This window comes from Abramis brama (assembly GCF_963993115.1).
Source record: "Abramis brama genome assembly, chromosome: 10".
Lineage (NCBI taxonomy): Eukaryota > Metazoa > Chordata > Actinopteri > Cypriniformes > Leuciscidae > Abramis > Abramis brama.
In genome coordinates, this window is record NC_139972.1 from 5433201 (window position 1) to 5453851 (window position 20651).

Here is a 20651-nt window from a genome sequence, read left to right on the forward strand (position 1 = left end):
CGGCCGTTGTGGACGGTCAGCAGGTCGTTTTGTTGTTAGAAGATCATCAGTTTGTTCATCCGTCCTTCCTGGAGATGGTCAATAGTCTGTTGTCATCAGGTCAGTTCAAACCTCACTGTGTGTTGCCTAACAAAATCTTGCTACTTACAGTATCATTACTAAATGATATTTTATGTTGATAACAGGTGAAGTTCCAGGTTTGTACTCTACTGAAGAGTTGGAGCCTCTACTGTCATCTCTGAAAGATCAGGCGTCGCAGGACGGATTTACCGGTCCGGTCCTCAACTATTTCTCCCAACGTAAGGACACACACACACACACACACACACACACACACACACACACACAATTTTGCTTTACTGTGTTGATGCATTTCACATTGCAACATCACCAATATATCACTTTAGTTAAAAGCAAATATAAATCAAATGCATACATGTAAATGTTTAGGTGGGTGAGATTAGCTATTTATTCTTCTTTACTAATTCAATTCATTTTATAATTCTGATTCTGATTAAGATTTTATTTATTTATTACATTTGATCAAGTTAATACAAATATTTTATTTTAATTTTATTTAATTTTATTATTTTATACCTTGAATGTAGGGCTGCACGATATTGAAGAAAAATGCGATATGCGATAACTCATTAAATAATGCGATATTCGATATGCAATACGATAATGCTTAAAGTGTGTAAAATAAACTTAAATTATCTTTAAAGTATATTTAAAATTATATAATCTACATCCGTGTTTCACATTCTTTTTGTGACGAGAAAACACCCCTACAGCTTCTGAAAGTGAACATCAGTGTTTTACTGTACATAAGAAGTGTTATTTTAACATCAGTGTAAACCACGGGGTTCAGGGCTTCAGGTTATCCTACATTAGGGTTATTTAACAACAGAAACTGAATAATCAAATGTGAAAATAAACACTTGCTTAGTTTTCACTGTATGAATGATATATCCTGATTCTTATTAAAGCTACAAAAGTTATTCAGCCAAGAGAGTGATTTCCTCTTCGTCTTTAGTTCATGACCCCAATTATTGCAAGCCGTTGTGATATGCACATCGCGATATATACATTTGCGATATTTCAATAATTTCAATATATTGTGCAGCCCTGCGAATGCACTTTGGAAAGAAATGTGTCTGCTAAATACATAAATGTAAATGTTTGGGTGGGAGACATGAATAAATGTTAAAATGTTTGGGTTTCTCAACAAAAGAAATGTTTCAATAAATGTCAATAGACTTTAATGTAACTCATATTTTGTACTTGCATGTAGGCTGATGGTGTTCTCATCCTACAGAACATGTTATTGGACAAACATTTGCATACAAATGCAAGATGTTTCTGGAGAGAAAGACTAAAGTATATTTTAAATGTGAAAATCTGCTAAAGGTTTTTGTCTTTCCAGTGACCACAATACTAAAAACAAGCCACAAAACTAATACTATCAACTTAGAATAAAGAATAAATTGAATAAAATATGAATATTAAGTAAAAAAAATGTGCAACTAACTGAAATAACTAAAATAAGTTTAAGTTGAAGGATTAAAACGACTAAAACTAAAATTGAAATAACAGAATATAAAAGCTAATTCAGAATCTGAATAAACACTATAATCGTACATAAATCAGAGTGTTGTGTGTGTGTGTGTGCAGGCGTCCAGCAGAACCTCCACGTGGTGTTGATCATGGACTGCACTAACGAGCACTTCACCATTAACTGCGAGAGTAACCCCGCCCTCTACAGGAAGTGCTCCGTGCAGTGGATGCAGGGCTGGTCCGACAGCAGCATGAAGAAGGTCGACATCTGTCACATCTGTGTTCTTTCATTCAGTTAGGTGCCATCTCTCTGGTCATGTGACTCTTCTTTTTAGATCCCAGAGATGTTGCTGTCAAGGATGGAAGGAGAAGACGAGAAAAATGAAGAAAAACAGAAGAAGAAGAAGAAATCTGGTATGTTGTTGAAGAAGAGCGAGTGTACGTGGATCTGTAACACACCTTTCCCTCGTTTCAAAATGACCCGAAGCCCTAAAATTATACTTCTTTTTTTTTTGTTCCAGAAAGCTTATTTTATTTCATTTTGATATTTTGTTTTCCATTTTTTTTATGCAATTTTTTTGGGAGATTTTTGTTTTATTTTATTTGATTTACCTTTTAATTACTAGATTTGATCAATACATAATAAATAAATAGTAATTTAAGCACATTCCACACATTCTTTCACCTTAAATTCACAATAACACTCAATTTCATGCATAACCCTTTTAATTCAGCTCTAAATATCTTACATTGGGTGTCTTTGCCGACCTCTTGTGGGAAAAAAATTATATATAACATAATTTTGCATGATTCTACCCAATAGAGGGCCTTATAGTTCTATAAATTCTGTTCTTTTGAACTTTCTATTTATGAAAGAATCCCGAAAACACAAAAATATGAAGCAGCACAACTGTTTTCAACACTGATAATAATCATAAATGTTCCTTGAGCATCAAATCATCATATTAGAATGATCATGTGACACAGAAGACTGGAGTAATTCAGCTTTGATCACAGGAATAAATTACACTTTACTATATATTCACATAGAAAACAGTTATTCTAAATTATAATAATATTTCACTGTTTTTACCATATTTTAGCCTTGGTGAGCATAATTGACTTCTTTCAAAAACATTATAAAATCATACCAACCCCAAACTTTTGAATGGTAGTGTATTAGAGAAACTTTAAGGTGGAATTTTCCGCCTTCAAAAATAAACGACTGATTATACTGATTAACTTAATCACATAGAAAACAGTTCTTTTAAATTGTAACAATATTTCACATTCTCACCATTTGACCTTATTTTTGATCAAATACATGCAGCCTGGATTGTTCATTTGTGTGTTCTATAGTTCTATAAAGAGCAAATGAGCTGTTCCTCTGGGTCCTAAAGTCAGTTTCTCTTCAGTATGCATTCAGATAAACATGTAGACATTATACAATAATTTTTGGGGTAAAGTTTTAGCATTTTTAGTTAGAATTTTGAGCATTTTTAGGTTTTTCTATGTGTACAATAATTTTTTTTTGTGTATTCGTGGTTCAAGTGCGACAAAATTCCTAGGGTCTTAACCCCTCTGATGAACACTCAATTTAAAAAGAAATGTCACAAATTATTTTCGGGTCAAAATCACCCGAGGGAAGGATGAGTGTTCTCAAACTGCTCTCTGATTGGTTGTCTTTCAGCATCCGTGCACGCAGAGCTCTATCGGTCGTTCCTGGCGATCCACGAGTCGTGTCGGGAGTTCGGAGCCACTCCTAGTCAATACCTGAGCTTTCTGCAGGTGTACCAGTCCATCTACAGCTCCAAACGCAAGGAGCTGACCCACAAACAACAGCATCTACAGGTGAGCAGCTCCAGGAGCTCCATATGCTAATGTTTGGGTTGTGTCACGGACAGTAACATAAAGAGGATTACACATAAAAAACGAACGGTTTGCATTGCAAAATTATTTGTGACCTTGGATCACAGAACCGGTCACGGTTGTCTGTGGCAATAGCCAACAATACACTGTATGGGTCAAAATTATCGATTTTTCTTTTATGCCAAAAATCATGAGTATATTAAGTAAAGATCATGTTCCATGAAGATATTTTGTACATTTCCTGCCGTAAATATATAAAACATGTATTTGTGTGAGTGAATGCTGCACAATCGCCAACATAAATGAACAACTTTAAAGGAGATTTTCTCAATGTTTCGATTTTTCTGCATCCTCAGATTCCAGATTTACAATAGTTGTATCTCAGCCAAATATTGTCCTATCCTAACAAACCACACATCAATGGAAAGCTTATTTATTCAGCTTTCAGATGATGTATAAATCTCAATTGCAACAAACTGACCCATGTGACTGGTTTTGTGGTCCAGGGTCACATTTATTAAGGAAAAAATGATCTGTTACAGAAATATGACACAATGTCTAGGGATTTAAATAAACACGAGGAAATAATAGTCCAGTGGGGTAATGAATGTTGCTAAAAAATAGACAAACTAAAATAGAACAAATTGGAGCAAACGACTCCTCGGAGAACTACGCTTCACCAGAGGAAGTAACGATGGGTAAATCGGTCCAAACATTTATACTATCCACCCATAAATGATCCAATTAACAGTGACGTCACAGTCGATTGATATACTGCCACCATCAGGTCGAGAATAAAAAGGGTCGTAACAGTTGTCATGTGACTGCAGGCGGGCGTGGCCAAGCTGAATGAAGCGAAGGCATTGGTGGATGAGTTGAAGAGGCGGGCGGCCGAGCAGAGCAGCTTGTTAAAGACCAAACAAGCCGAGGCGGATGCCGCCCTGCAGGAGATCACCGTCTCGATGCAGGTGTGTGTGTGTGTGAGACGTGTGTGAATGAACACGCAGCGCGAGGCTGCTCGAGGGTCTTCACATGTGCTGCGTTTCAGAACGCCAGTGACCAGAAGACGGAGATGGAGAAGATCAAAGAGAGGATGGCACAGGAAGTCTCCAAGACTGAGGAGCGGAAGAAGAAGATAGACGAGGAGCTCAGAGAGGTCCAGGTGAGCACGCCTGGCCAGGTCTTATCCTTGACTAACTCTCCGAACATAAGAAATACAATTAAATATTTTTAAAATAAAGTATTTTATTTCCGCTAGTTCGCCAAGGCAACATTTCTCTATTTTATTTAGTTTAACTTGGTGTACTAAAATAAAAATAACAATTACAATTTTTTATATAAAACAAAAATATTTCTCAAATTTTAACTAAAATTAAAGTGTAAACGGACAACACAAAATATAAAATCTTATTCAAAATATTAACAAAACCATTGAGGGTTATTATAGGTTTTTTCACTTTAAACTTTTTTATTATATTCATAACAATAGAATATACTTTTTAATGATTTATAATATTTTAATGATACATAAAAAAAAATATATATATATATATATAAAAAAATTTTTTTAAATGTAAATATTTATTTTTAATTTAGATTTTCTGTTTTATTTTCAATTTGTTTTCAGTGTAGTGTTCATAAGTGTTGACTATCACTGTTAGTTACAGTTTTTTCTTCATATTTAGCTTTTATTTTTTTAGTATTTTAGGACTGCCCAAGTTAGTGCAAGTGAAAACTGATATATAATTTAAACACACATTAAAAATGATCGATTTATCAGGGTCAGCTAGTTATCATCAGCTAGGCAGGTTATAAGTATTTTAATTAAAATGTTTATTTCAGTTAACACACTTTTTCATCTAGTTTTCGCTGTTGACCAGTCCTGATCATCTGAGTATAGCCTTGATCCAAGGAGATTATAGTCATTTTTAAACCTTTTTAAATATTTTTAGCATGTAATATTGAATTTTTTTAATTCAGATTTTATCCTTAGGTTAACAAACATGTTTTTCATGTGTCAACTGTATTTAGTTTTCGTTAATGTAAATAACAGTCCTGATCTTATGTCCAGTGTTCCGGAGATGCTCTAAAAACTCACATAAAACATATGAATCCTGACTTATGTTGTGTTTGTATGCTTGCTTGTTGGTGGTGTGTGTGTGTGTGTATATATGTCTGCGTGTGTGTGTGTCTGCGTGTGTGAGTGTGTGTTTGTCTGTCTGTGTGTCTTTGCTTGTTTGTGTGCGTGTGTGTGTGTGTGTGTGTATATGTGTCTTTGTGTGTGTGTGTTTGTCTGTCTGTGTGTCTTTGCTTGTTTGTGTGCGTGTGTGTGTGTGTATATGTGTCTTTGTGTGTGTGTGTGTGTGTGTGTGTGTGTGTCTGTGTGTGTTTGTCTGTCTGTGTGTGTGTGTGTGTGTGTGTTTGTCTGTCTGCGTGTGTGTGTTTGTCTGTCTGTGTGTGTGTGTGTGTGTCTGCGTGTGTGTGTATGTGTGTTTGTCTGCGTGTGTGTGTGTCTGCATGTGTGCATGTTTGTTTGTGTGTGTGTGTCTGCGTGTATGTGTGTGTGTGTCTGTCTGCGTGTGTGTATTTATGTATGTATGTGTGTGTCTGTCTGCGTGTGTTTGTGTGTGTGTCTGCGTGTGTGTTTGTGTGCGTGTGTTTGTGTGTCTGTGTGTGTGTGTGTGTGTGTGTGTGTGTGTGTGTGTGTGTGTGTGTATGTGTGTGTGTGTGTGTGTTTTTGTGTGCGTGCATGTGTGTGTGTGTGTGTGTACGTGTGTGTGTTTTTGTGTGCGTGTGTGTGTGTGTGTGTGTGTGTGTGTGCCTCAGCCCCTGGTCGAAGAGGCAAAGCAGGCAGTGGGGAACATTAAATCAGAGTCGCTCTCCGAGATCCGGTCGCTGCGAATGCCACCCGACGTCATCAGAGACATCCTGGAGGGGGTGCTGAGGCTCATGGGAATATTTGACACGTCCTGGGTCAGCATGAAGAGGTGAGAGAGACACACGTGATGTGAGTGGGAGCCGCTCTGCCATTATTCATGCTTTATATTCCCCTTTAATGGCTGTAACGTAATGAATCCGGCCTTTATTTATGCTGTTTATCTCTTCCCGGGAAATTAAACTGTCATATTGCTTATTACACCTCTCATACTCTTCAGGCTAAATGAATCCAGCCTCATTCTAGACTAATTAATGATTTTAATTTAGCATTGCAAATAGACGTGTGGAGAGACGTTAGGTCATTTGCTTTTGGTTAAAACATTAAATTAGCTGAATAATAGAAGAGCTAATGGAGTGTTTGTAAACGCCAGTTTCTTAGCCAAGCGAGGAGTGAGGGAAGACATCGTCACGTTTGACGCGCGCAACATCACGCGCGACATCCGACAGAGTGTGGAGGAGCTTCTGCAGAGAAACAAGGCATCGTTTGACCCGAAGGTTAGAGAAACAAGCTCTCGTTGCACATGGAAACAGAGCTGACGCTTTTTACAATCTCACACATATGGTCAAAAACAAAGACAGGGTTTCCGCGGGGCATTAAAAAGCATTAAAAGTCATTAAATGGATTTTGTGAAAATTAAGGCCTTAAATGGCATTAAAAAGCATTAAATTTGAATCCTACAGGCATTAAAAATTGAGATAGTTTTGAAGAAAATGTTATATTATCAATTTATTTGAATATAGCCTTCATAATTAATAATTTTTAGTTGCTGTCGCAAAATATGTACGTTAGTGTGATAAACACACATTGCTTGCGGCCGGAGCTAAATTGCTGTTATGCGGAGGTGACGTGGGCATTTTGCAAATTTTACAAGCATTTAAAATATGCTGTCTTTATGTTGTCTCTACATTCACTTGTAGATTAACTGTGAAATTATTACATTATAAAATATATAAACTAATATAAGCCTATAAAAATGTAAGTGTTTTTAATTGCGATTAATCACAGAAAAAATGTGTGATTAATCGAGTCAATTTTTTTAATCGATAGATAGCACTATAATATCCGTGCTTAGTCATGGCATTAAAAATGTCAAAAATGGCATTAAAAAAGGCATTAAAAAGCATTCAATTTAATTTGAAGATACCAGCAGAAACCCTGAAAGATTTCTCATCAAATCAGAGATTTGCCTCACTTCATCTTTAAAGACAATATATATTTTTTACATTATGACACTATTTTCATTACAGTTAAGCAAAACACATGCAAATAGAAAAAACACCCGCAAATTAAGAAAACATCTTCATCAGTTTCACAACACATGTGTGCTCCAAATACTCACAACACAAACAAATACAGAAACGCGCTGCAAATAGGACAGAACACAACGGAAATGTTTCTGGGGAACCCAATAAGTGACGGACGGCTGGGACGTGCTTACAGCTCGTGAGCATTACCTGTGCCCTACTCTCCGGCAGAGCCCTTGAATTGGGCACTTTGGAGGGAACGGGGCACTTGTGTGCCATTATGTTGATGAAGGGAGCAACGAAAGACAACGTGATTTCCTCATTATTTTCACCTGGGATGTTCCCATGACAACGCAGCGCGTGTCCATCAGCTGAATAGCTGTTCTTACCAGAAATATAGTATTATTGCTGTTAACATAACTGTTGCAAATAAATATACATTTTATACAACAAAGTTTTTAAAATATGTGTTATATCTGTGTGTGAGTGTCTCAACTTTAAAACTTGCCGTCTCATATTTGGACCCTAGCTGCATTCCAACATTTCTTATGAAACTTATTTTAACATAACATGACAAAATGTGTACAATGTAACTGATGTATAGATTAATGTCTTTCCCTCATGTTCTTTTTCTCTATCTTTACTTATTTATTTATTTATTTTAGTCTTCAGCTCATTGTTCTTTTTAGTATTCTTATGACATTGAACATATTGTAAATACATTTTGTATATTGTATACAAAGTTGTATGTCATAAACGTGTCATCTCTGTATGTTTTGCAAAAAAATTAAATAATAATAAAAGTAGACAGCTGTAAGCACGTCCCAGCCGTCCGTCACTTATTGGGTTCCCCGGAAACATTTCCGTTGTGTTCTGTCCTATTTGCAGCGCGTTTCTGTATTTGGTTGTGTTGTGAGTATTTGGAGCACACATGTGTTGTGAAACAGATGAAGATGTTTTCTTAATTTGCAGGTGGTTTTCTATTTGCATGTGTTTTCTTCAGTTGCAGTGCGTTGAGCTCTCGGCCACCGTAGAATTCCCATTAAATTTTTTTTTTTTATATATCTGGCTTTAAATTACATTACTGTTCAAAAGTTGTGGGTCAGTAAGATAACTTTTATTAAAGAACTGAACACTTTTATTCCGCAAGGACACACTTAAATTGATCAAAAGTGACAGTAAAGACATATATAATGTTACAAAACATTCTATTTCTAATAAATGCTTTTCTTTTGAGCTTTATATTCATCAAAGAATCCTGAAAAATAAACAGTTTCCCCAAAAATATAAAGCAGCACAACTGTTTTCAACACTGATAATAATCATAAATGTTTCTTGAGCATCAGATCATCATATTATACTGATTTCTGAAGGATCATGTGACACTGAAGACTGGAGTAATGATGCTGAAAATACAGCTTTGATCACAGGAATAAATTACACTTTACTATATATTCACATAGAAAACAGTTATTCTAAATTATAATAATATTTCACTGTTTTTACCATATTTTTGAATATTTAGCAAGAATATTTAGCAATATTACTGATTTTACTGTATTTCTGAAATAAATGCAGCCTTTGTGAACAGAAGAGACAAAAAAATGTATCTATATCACTATTAATGTAAAAAAAAAAACATTAATCACTATAAATGAGAATTACAGAAAAAAATACAACATATCAATAGTCTAAGCGCATTACAAATGAGTATTTGGGAATAAGTGTGCTTAATTTTCTAATTTTTTTTATTATTTTTGGTTGAAATGAAATGTTCTCACGCACATTCACTTCAGAGTACAGTCGTGTTCATAATGAATGCTCTTCTGAGAGGTTAGTTTGGTCGATGTGACCGTGAGCAATCCTCTGATGGTCAGTTGTTGTGTTGCAGAACGCCAAGCGTGCGAGCGCAGCCGCCGCTCCTCTGGCCGTCTGGGTGAAGGCCAACGTTCAGTACTCGCACGTCCTGGAGAGGATCCAGCCACTGGAGACGGAGCACGCCGGCCTGATGGAGTCCGTACACACACACACGAGCAAAGCATGCTGGGGCTTTACTGAGGGCTGCTTTCTGACGCTTTCTCTCTGTTTCCTGCCAGAAACCTGCGCAAGACGGAGAACCGCAAGAACCGGCTGGAGAAGGAGCTGAACTCTGTGGGAGAGAGAGTTCTGGAGCTGAAGGAGAAGTAAGACTCGGGAGAAAATACACGCGCAATTGAGTCCAATACAGTTTGGCGTTAGCGTTTAGCTAAACTAACACAATATTTTAACTCGCTTGAAAGCATTTACAAATATTTCATGTACACAGAAAAGTCAACTTTTCCTTTAACCCTCTGAGGTCGACAAACGCGCCGACGCGTTTTGCCGGATTTTCTCCACATTGTAGCACTATAAACTTAAATTACTCCATCATTTATGGTCATACAGAAAAAAGAAATATAAAAAAGAATCTGTGATATTTCTCCTTTTGTATGTGTCCACTTACAATCAAATCAAAACATTGTGCTTTTGTAAAATAAAGAAAATAAACAGGGTGTGCTTTCTGCCTCTCCGTCGCGGTGAACTTTTTTTTCTTGAGCACGTCTATAAACTGAAACAAAACTCAGCGAATACTTGTCACACATTTATGAGCCATATACCTTTATAAACATTTAAGTGTGTACTTTTAAATGATCGGATTCAAAACGAAAACAAATATTCTCTGTTTAAGTAATTTGTATAAAACCAACAAGATGTCCAGCTTCTCAAACGCTTGCTCATTACAGTTAATTTGGCCACGCCTACTCGCGCAAAAGATATTCACATGCAAATCTCCACATGGAACGCGAACGCGCTCGTTACCTCAACAACAAAACACTTCACTTCACTTTTCGTCGAGTTTGAAAGACGTGCCTGAGCTTACATTGGATTTAGGCTACCTCAGAAGAAGAAGAACGCGATTTGAAGACAAGAAAGATAAGGTAAGAAATTCTTACATAGCCTAGTTTGTTATTGTTGCATAAATGTCACGTTGCAGCTGAACTGTTGCTAGATATATAGGGAATATTATATTTAGACCCGTGTTTACTGTGTTTGTGGATATCTGCTCAAACATAGTGTTTATGGTATGGTAACCATATGTTTATGGTAACCATAATGTTTTATATTTGAGAGTGATCGCGTTTGAATGTATCATATTTTGCAAGCGATCGCGTTTGAATGTATCATATTTTGCAAGCGATCGCGTTTGAATGTATCATATTTTGCAAGCGATCGCGTTTGAATGTATCATATTTTGGATGAAAGCAAAACGCACCAAACGGCTTCATGTTTTTATTATTATCTCATTTCATATCATCATAACGGATGGAAACATTTGAAGTAACATGATAATCAATATATTTTTCTCTAGCTTCTTTTGGAAGATTTATAGGCTGCTATAGGTTATTTATTGTTATTATTATTTTATCCGCACTGCGCATATACCTTATGCCTACAAGGCACAACAAACCTGGTGTTCATTATATTATATATCGTTGGAAACGTGTGTGTGTGTGTGTGTACTCTGTGAATTTTAAAAAGGAATTTTAAAAAGCAATTTTAACCAGAAAAATCTAATATTTATTTCCAAAATCGTGCAGGCCTTTCTCTTGATATCAGTATGTTCACTTTTTTTTTTTTCAGGTCCCAGATGCCACTGAGGACTTCAACATTCACATGAGTCTCAGTACGTGAACATGGTAAAGTGAAAATCTTGGAAATGAAAGGTATGTACAGTGTTTTAGGAATGGCACAAAGGTCTCTGTCTTTGAAGTGCTTTTTTGGCATTTGTTGTGTATCTTTGGATTATGTTGTGTTGTAAATAAATCCAAACAATTTAAAAGCCATTATTTTTTAAATCTCCTCATTTACAGTATTGTGCAAGGTTGCTCAGAATGATAGGGGCCTGATAGCTCCTAATAGGGCCGTTAGGGGAGGTTCTTTGTCTTTCTCAGGTGAGAAAAGCTTACATATTAATGAGCTCTCGCATAAGGCTTTTTCACACAAAACACGTCGTAAAATTTTTAAATCAATATATTGTCTTATCTGAATGAGCAGTCAGGGTGATTTTCACATAGTTTTGCAGCAAATATTCTAGGCTACGTCATACAATTTTCAAAAGTCTTGTGAAGAAATAATCAGTATGGGTTTCATGGCCTTATTTCAGTGAGAATTTTTTTTTGTATTTTCAAAAACCACGCATAAATGTCATTATCTCAAAACTACAAACTTTTACATACATGCTGCTGATATATTATTGTAGCAGAGTTTGTGCTGAATACAGTGTAATTAGACTTTAGCCATGAAAATGTCACAAGTAACAGAAATAACCAGAAATGTCAGAGCATGTCAGAACACCTCCAGGGCCCAGAAAACAGCTCAGACCTCAGAGGGTTAATCGGATTATTATTTATTTATTTGTTTTATTTATTTAAAGAAGACTACTTTTATTAAAACTTTCAATATTAAATTCATCCATTTTGGTTGAACATTTCTTTGTTGATTCCAGCAGAGTTTGGCGTTAGCATTTAGCTAAACTAACACAATATTTTAACTCGCTTGAAAGCATTTTCTGAGATTGAAGCAGTGCATTCCAGTGTTTTTTGTTTTTTCATTGATATGCTATTATAGTTTTTGTTGATATTTTGAATTAGATTTTAGTAAAAAATTTTGTTTCATTTTTAAAGTTTAAGTTTTAGTAATTTTGATGTTTTTGTCTTTTTTTATTATTATTTTTTTAAACAAGTATACATATGTTTTTTAGTTTATTTAATTTTATTTATTTTAGTACTTCAAATGAAACAAGAAATGTTGCCTTGGCAACTAGCTGAAATAATATAAGCTTAAGTTTTTAGGGGTTTTTTTTCCAGTTAATGTTTTTTTTTTTTTCTATAATACTTTTTTATGCTTTTATTTTTAGTTAACGATAATTACCCTGGTGCATTATGGCATTGCCTTCACAAATGTTGCATGCAATATTGGCTTTTGGAACAATGTTCACAGTGTGAGCATGTCCTAGATGCCTTAAATGCTGTCTATGTAGCTCACTAGTTTGTGTGTGTGTGTGTGTGTGTGTGTGTGTGTGTGTGTGACATTTCCTCTTTGGTGTCCAGATTTCAGTGTCGTACGACTGAAGCAGCAAAACTGGAGTCTGAGGTGAGCAGAGCACAGGAGACCATCAGCGCAGCGGAGAAACTCCTGCAGCAGCTGGACGGAGAACACACTCGCTGGACCGCACAGGTGTGTGTGTGTGTGTGTGTGTGTGTGTGTGTGGTGTGGTTCAGGTATTCCTTATACTGTGGACAAAATGTCCCCACAAGGAAAGTAATACAGAAATGTTTGATCCCATGAATTTTGAATGTTTGGTTCTCATGAGGAAAACAGCTTATAAATCATGCTAAGTGATGTTTTCTGAAAATGCAGAAATGCAGAAAGTTTTTTTGTGATGGGCAGGTTTGGTGGTAGGGTTAGTGTAATAGTATAAAACAGTATAAAAATCATTATGTCTATGGAAAGTCCCCAAGAAACATGGAAGCCGAAAGTGTGTGTGAGTGTGTTTGTGTGTACAGGTCCAAATATATATATACTATACTTATATTATATATATTCATATATACACTATATTTATATATACAATATATTTATATATACACTATATTTATATATACGCTATATTTATATATACACTATATTTTATTTTATTTTATTTTATTTTAATCTAGTGTTTTGTACATGTTTCTGTGATGGTTGGTTTAGGCCATCTAAAATATCAGTAACCTGATATAAAATCAATGGAAGTCTATGCAATGTCCTCAGTAATATCGTGAAACAAACGTGTGTGTGTGTGTGTAGGTGGATGAGATCAGTGAGGAGTTGGACACTCTTCCTAAGAGAGCTCAACTATCTGCTGCTTTCATCACGTATCTTCCTGCGGCTCCTGAAGACCAGCGGCGCAGCAGCCTAGACGACTGGATGAGCAGCTCAGGACTGCAAAGTAACACACACACACACACACACACACACACACAGCCTAGACGACTGGATGAGCAGCTCAGGACTGCAAAGTAACACACACACACACACACACACACACACACACAGCCTAGACGACTGGATGAGCAGCTCAGGACTGCAGAGTAACACACACACACACACACACACACACACACACACACACACACACACACAGCCTAGACGACTGGATGAGCAGCTCAGGACTGCAGAGTAACACACACACACACACACACACACACACACACACACACACACACACAGCCTAGACGACTGGATGAGCAGCTCAGGACTGCAGAGTAACACACACACACACACACACACACACACACACACACACACACACACACACAGCCTAGACGACTGGATGAGCAGCTCAGGACTGCAGAGTAACACACACACACACACACACACACACACACACACACACAGCCTAGACGACTGGATGAGCAGCTCAGGACTGCAGAGTAACACACACACACACACACACACACACACACACACACACACACACACAGCCTAGACGACCGGATGAGCAGCTCAGGACTGCAGAGTAAAACACACACACACACACACACACTCAAACTCACACACATACACTAGTACTTCAACTTTTTTCATTTAATACTCAAATTTATTTATTTCAGCTTTGTTTCAATTACCAAAAATCATTTTTAATTGTTTTAGTTCTAGTAATCGATAACAGCACTGTCATTGAACAGGAGTGCATCACCCAATCAGTAAACACACAGCATTTGACTTTGGAAAACATTTATGATTATGTTGGACACCATTTTTAGCTCTTCTGATTGGCCGAGGCTTTAACAGTGGTGCTCTCTGATTGGCAGAGTTTGATTTGCGTCACTTCCTGTGTTCTGAGAGCGAGCAGCTGATCTGGAAGGGTGAAGGGCTGCCGTCTGATGACCTGTCGATGGAGAACGCTCTGGTCATCCTGCAGGTAACACACACATAGACCACTCTGTTCATCTGTGTTCCCATAATGCCCAGCGTTCACTCATTCATGTCTGTCTGTCCGCATGCTGACATCAGATTAATGAACTAAGATCAGTGGTAAGATTGCACATGTTTACTTAGAAGTGTTGACTTCCCATACTATACTATACTATACCATTTCCACTATCCTATACCATACTATACCATTCCCACTGTCCCATACAATACCATACCATACCATACCATTCCCACTATACTATACTATACTATACCATTTCCACTGTCCTATACCATACCATACCATACCATTCCCACTATCCTATACCATACTATACCATTCCCACTATCCTATACCATACTATACTATTCCATACTATACCATTCCCACTATACTATATCATACCACACCATTCCCACTATCCTATACCATACTATACCATTCCCACTATCCTATACCATACTATACCATTCCATACCATTCCCACTATACTATACTATACTATACTATACCATACTATACCATTCCCACTATACTATATCATACCACACCATTCCCACTATCCTATACCATACCATACCATACTATACCAGCCCCACTATACTATATCATACCATTCCCACTATCCTATACCATACTATTCCATACTATACCATTCTCACTATACTATATCATACCACACCATTCCCACTATCCTATACCATACTATACCATTCCCACTATCCTATACCATACTATACCATTCCATACCATTCCCACTATACTATACCATACTATACTATACCATACTATACCATACCATACCATACCATAACATACCATACCATACCATACCATACCATACCATTCCCACTATACTATACTATACTATACCATTCCCACTGTCCTATACCATACCATACCATACCATACCATACCATACCATTCCCACTATACTATACTATACCATTCCCACTGTCCTATACCATACCATACCATACCATACCATACCATTCCCACTATACTATACTATACTCAGGGATTAAAGTTCTCCGTCGCTACGACGGATTTCCGTTAATTGCAGCAAGTCTATGACGGATTTCCGTCAATATGGTTCCAGTCTGTCCTTAATGTCTTAAATTCACTTTTCATAATTTTAAGGCCGTAAATAGGCTTTCATTTCTCAAATAGTGTAATAAATGTCTTAATTTTAGTTTGAATAGGTCTTGAATTAAAGAAAGACGAGGTGTATTCACCCTGCTGAGGGGGATGTGATCAAAGCCTGGAGTGGAGCAAAAGCACGTTCCTCTCTCCACTCTAAGCATTCTGTAATCACTTCGCTGATGGTCCACTCCGGGTTTTCAATTACTGCTCACGGAAAGTGCATGTCAGGCTACAGTTGAGCGCTGAGGTAGAGAACTATATTTCAGTTACCATGGACACACTTGTAGGGCTTGGCGATATATCGATATAAAAAATATATCGATACATTTTTTAAATGCGATATGGAATTAGACCATATCACATATATGGATATAGTTCAAATTTGCGCTGTGATCTTTGCTCCCCGCGCCCCCGCTCCTCCTATTCCACTCTGCGTGCGTGTTTAGAGCATGTTATGTTATGCGAATCATGACTACTTCAGAAAACCCAGCACAATAGGAACTACCAGGCAGTGACATGAGTATACGCTGAAATAAAGTTTTTCACCTCAGAAAAACGGACTTTCTTGTCCTGTCAGCCATTATACTGTTCTCGTAGCGCACACTCAATTGCACGCGCAAATGCAGCGGCGCGCGCTGTATCGCCTCACTGATCAAGCTAGTGCAAAAGAAACTACGAGCATGCATGCCGTTACGTTGTAAATTACCCGAAATAAAAGCAATGCAGGGATGATTTCCATTCTATTCACCAGGAGGAGCAGTTTCCATGTTTCATTAACAGTTATTGTTAATATTGTGTATTCACCATCGTAACTGTCGTTTCCATATTAACCCCAAAATTTCACTATTTTTCTTTGTATTATTTTTTATATTTTTAAATGACTGTAGTGGCTCATACCAACATTGTATTAACAAAAACTAGTTTGGGACTGCTATTTAATAGTTTTAGCATAGGCCTAATGTTTATTTATTAGTACTAGTCTTTACTATTAGTCATATTCTTACAATTTATGTTAAGTAAAGGGGAAAAGTACTTGTGTGTGTGTTAACAAATTTTGTGTAAACGTGTTATAATTTGCCTATATATAATATATATTTTCCCCTTTACTTAACGAAAGTTTAAGTAAAGGGGAAGGCTTAGCGAAATGGGGGGAGAATGGCAAGCCTTTTAATCTAACAGCCAGGTATGTGTCTTTGCACAGTATGTCACAGGAGACTTCAATATGGCAATAATGGTAAAAAAGTGCTAGGTCACCATCAATCAGAAGCTAGTCACAATGCTGCCTTTCGTGCTCTACAGTAGCCTACATGCTCCCTGCCTGGTTTTCATAGATTAAAATAGCTTTTAAAATACGCAAACTGGCAATATTAAAGCGGTTTAAAACATCTCCCCTTAAAATGCTATTGGTCTCGACTATGTAAAAAGTTAAAGGAATATGACTTGGCCTTAAAAAAAAATTTCAGTCAGAAGAATTTTTTTCACTTTAATCCCTGTATACTATACCATTCCCACTGTCCTATACCATACCATACCATACCATACCATACCATACCATACCATACCATACCATACCATTCCCACTATACTATACTATACTATACCATTTCCACTGTCCTATACCATACCATACCATTCCCACTATACTATATCATACTATACCATACCATAGCATTCCCACTATACTATACCATATCATACCATTCCCACTATCCTATACCATACTATACCATATCATACCATTCCCACTATCCTATACCATACTATACCATTCCCACTATCCTATACCATACTATACCATTCCATACCATTCCCACTATACTATATCATACCACACCATTCCCACTATCCTATACCATACTATACCATTCCCACTATACTATATCATACCACACCATTCCCACTATCCTATACCATACTATACCATTCCCACTATCCTATACCATACTATACCATTCCATACCATTCCCACTATACTATACCATACTATACTATACCATACTATACCATTCCCACTATACTATATCATACCACACCATTCCCACTATCCTATACCATACCATACCATACTATACCAGCCCCACTATACTATACCATACTATACCATTCCCACTATACTATACCATACTATACCATACCATTCCCATTATACTATATCATACCACACCATTCCAACTATCCTATACCATACTATACCATTCTATACCATTCCCACTATACTTTAACATACTATATTATATCATACTATACCATTCCCAGTATCCTATACCATACTATACCATTCCCAGTATCCTATACCATACTATACCATTCCCACTTTACTATACCATACTATACCATTCCCACTATACTATATCATACCAAGTGGAAAAAAAAGAACTTGCGTCTTATTGGTCAGTGAGTTTATATAGCAAAAATGTATCTTAATAATGGGAAAAAATGTCACTTGATTACAAGTAAAGTTCCACTGTGCAAACAGACCTTGAAATAAAATCCCTGGCGTGAATGTCTTATTAACTTAGTCTAATATTAATGTCTAATACAGCTGCTTTTTTGGAAGTATGATCTCATCTTAACTGATTGAACCATTTGACGTGTGTGTGAGAAGTTAAAATTAGTGTTCTAATGGGGTCTGGTTTCTATGGTGACCCACCGTCATGTTGCCATAGAGAACAAGTGAAATGAAAGAACACCTGCAGGAAATAGAATCTGACGAAACCTGTCAGGAACCGCATGGCTCATATTTCACTGTGAGATCAACATAAAAAAGTGTTTTTTGCATAAAGAAAATTAAGCCTGTTTCAAGATTTTATGAACAATTAAACACATTTGTCCTCCATATTCTCATTGTTTGGGGTGAAATATGAGCTGGACACGTTCCTACTCTAGTTATACAGAAGTTATACATTATTTATTTTAATTTATCTTAAAATTATTATTTAGACAATTCATTTGTGTTATTTCCCATTGATTGGAAACTTCTCTTCTCTTTTCTATTCTTCTTGTCTCTCTCGTCTCGTCTTGTCTCTCCTCTCTTCATCTCTCCTCTCCTCTCGTTTCTTCTCGTCTCTCCTCTTCTCGTCTCTTCTCCTGTTTTCTCATCTTGTCTCTCCTCTCCTCTTCTCATCTCTTCTCCTCGTTTCTCATCTTGTCTCTCCTCTCCTCTTCTCATCTCTTCTCGTTTCTCATCTCGTCTCCTATTGTCTTGTTTCCTCTCGTCTCTCCTCTAATCTCTTCTTCTCTCGTCTCATCTCTCATCATCTCATCTCATCAACTCTCGTCTCATCTTCTCTCGTTTCTTCTCCTGTTTTCTCATCTCGTCTCTCCTCTCCTCCTCTCCTCCTCTTCTCCTCGTTTCTCATCGTTTCTCATCTCATCTCCTCTTGTCTCTCATTTCGTCCCTCCTCTTCTCGTCTCTTCTCCTCTCCTGTTTTCTCATCTCGTCTCTCCTCTCCTCCTCTTCTCGTCTCTTCTCCTCGTTTCTCATTTTGTCTCCTCTTGTCTCTCATCTCGTCCCTCCTCTTCTTGTCTCTTCTCCTCGTTTCTCCTCTCGTCTCCTCTTGTCTCTCATCTCTTCTCTTCTCTTCTCCTCTTCTCGTCTCTTCTCCTGTTTTCTCCTCTCGTCTCCTCTTGTCTCTCATCTCTTCTCTTCTCCTCTTCTCGTCTCCTCTCCTGTTTTCTCATCTCGTCTCCTCTTGTCTCTCATCTCGTCCCTCCTCTTCTTGTCTCTTCTCCTCGTTTCTTATCTCGTCTCCTATTGTCTTGTTTCCTCTTGTCTCTCCTCTCATCTCTTCTTCTCTCGTCTCATCTCTCCTCATTTCGTCTCATCAACTCTCGTCTCATCTTCTCTTGTCTATTCTCCTCTTATCTCCTCTCGTCTCCTCTCGTCTCCTCTTGTCTCTCGTCTCTCCTCTTCTCCTCGTCTCATCTCCTCTCGTCTCGTCTCATCTTGTCTCTCCTCCTCTTCTCTTCTCGTCTCGTCTCTCCTCTCCTCTTCTCCTCGTCTCCTCTCGTCTCTCCTCTCCTCTTCTCCTCCTCTCGTCTCTCCTCTCCTCTTCACTCCTCTCCTCTTCTCCTCATCTCCTCTTGTCTCGTCTCATCTTGTCTCATCTTGTCTCTCCTCCTCTTCTCGTCTCTCCTCTCCTCTTCTCCTCCTCTTCTCGTCTCTCCTCTCCTCTTCTCTCCCCTCCTCTTCTCCTCTCGTCTCTCCTCTCCTCTTCTCTCCTCTTCTCTTCTCCTCGTCTCCTCTCGTCTCGTCTCATCTTGTCTCATCTTGTCTCTCCTCCTCTTCTCATCTCTCCTCTTCTCCTCGTCTCCTCTCGTCTCTCCTCTCCTCTTCTCTCCTCTCCTCTTCTCCTCGTCTCCTCTCGTCTCTCCTCTCCTCTTCACTCCTCTCCTCTTCTCCTCGTCTCCTCTCGTCTCTCCTCTCCTCTTCTCCTCCTCTCGTCTCTCCTCTCCTCTTCACTCCTCTCCTCTTCTCCTCATCTCCTCTTGTCTCGTCTCATCTTGTCTCATCTTGTCTCTCCTCCTCTTCTCGTCTCTCCTCTTCTCCTCCTCTTCTCGTCTCTCCTCTCCTCTTCTCTCCCCTCCTCTTCTCCTCTCGTCTCTTCTCTCCTCTTCTCTCCTCTTCTCTTCTCCTCGTCTCCTCTCGTCTCGTCTCATCTTGTCTCATCTTGTCTCTCCTCCTCTTCTCATCTCTCCTCTTCTCCTCGTCTCCTCTCGTCTCTCCTCTCCTCTTCTCTCCTCTCCTCTTCTCCTCGTCTCCTCTCGTCTCTCCTCTCCTCTTCACTCCTCTCCTCTTCTCCTCTTATCTCCTCTCCTCTTCTCGTCTCTCTTCTTCTCCTCGTCTCCTCTCGTCTCTCCTCTCCTCTTCTCGTCTCTCTTCTTCTCCTCCTCTTCTCGTCTCTCCTCTCCTCTTCTCTCC

The 20651-nt window shown here is 37.9% G+C and overlaps 1 protein-coding gene across 1 annotated transcript in view; it reads left to right on the forward strand.

Moving 5' to 3' along the window:
* dync2h1 (dynein cytoplasmic 2 heavy chain 1) overlaps nt 1–20651 on the forward strand; it is a 116378-nt gene that overhangs the window by 55060 nt on the left and 40667 nt on the right. The window contains exons 47-61 of the mRNA XM_084127081.1: nt 1–99; nt 186–299; nt 1675–1817; nt 1893–1971; nt 3248–3408; nt 4257–4394; nt 4475–4588; nt 6253–6413; nt 6735–6858; nt 9500–9621; nt 9705–9791; nt 12738–12864; nt 13477–13618; nt 14484–14593; nt 14686–14706. Coding sequence (XP_083983207.1) covers nt 1–99; nt 186–299; nt 1675–1817; nt 1893–1971; nt 3248–3408; nt 4257–4394; nt 4475–4588; nt 6253–6413; nt 6735–6858; nt 9500–9621; nt 9705–9791; nt 12738–12864; nt 13477–13618; nt 14484–14593; nt 14686–14706 — 1742 coding nt within the window. The remainder of the gene's footprint in view (nt 100–185; nt 300–1674; nt 1818–1892; nt 1972–3247; nt 3409–4256; nt 4395–4474; nt 4589–6252; nt 6414–6734; nt 6859–9499; nt 9622–9704; nt 9792–12737; nt 12865–13476; nt 13619–14483; nt 14594–14685; nt 14707–20651) is intronic.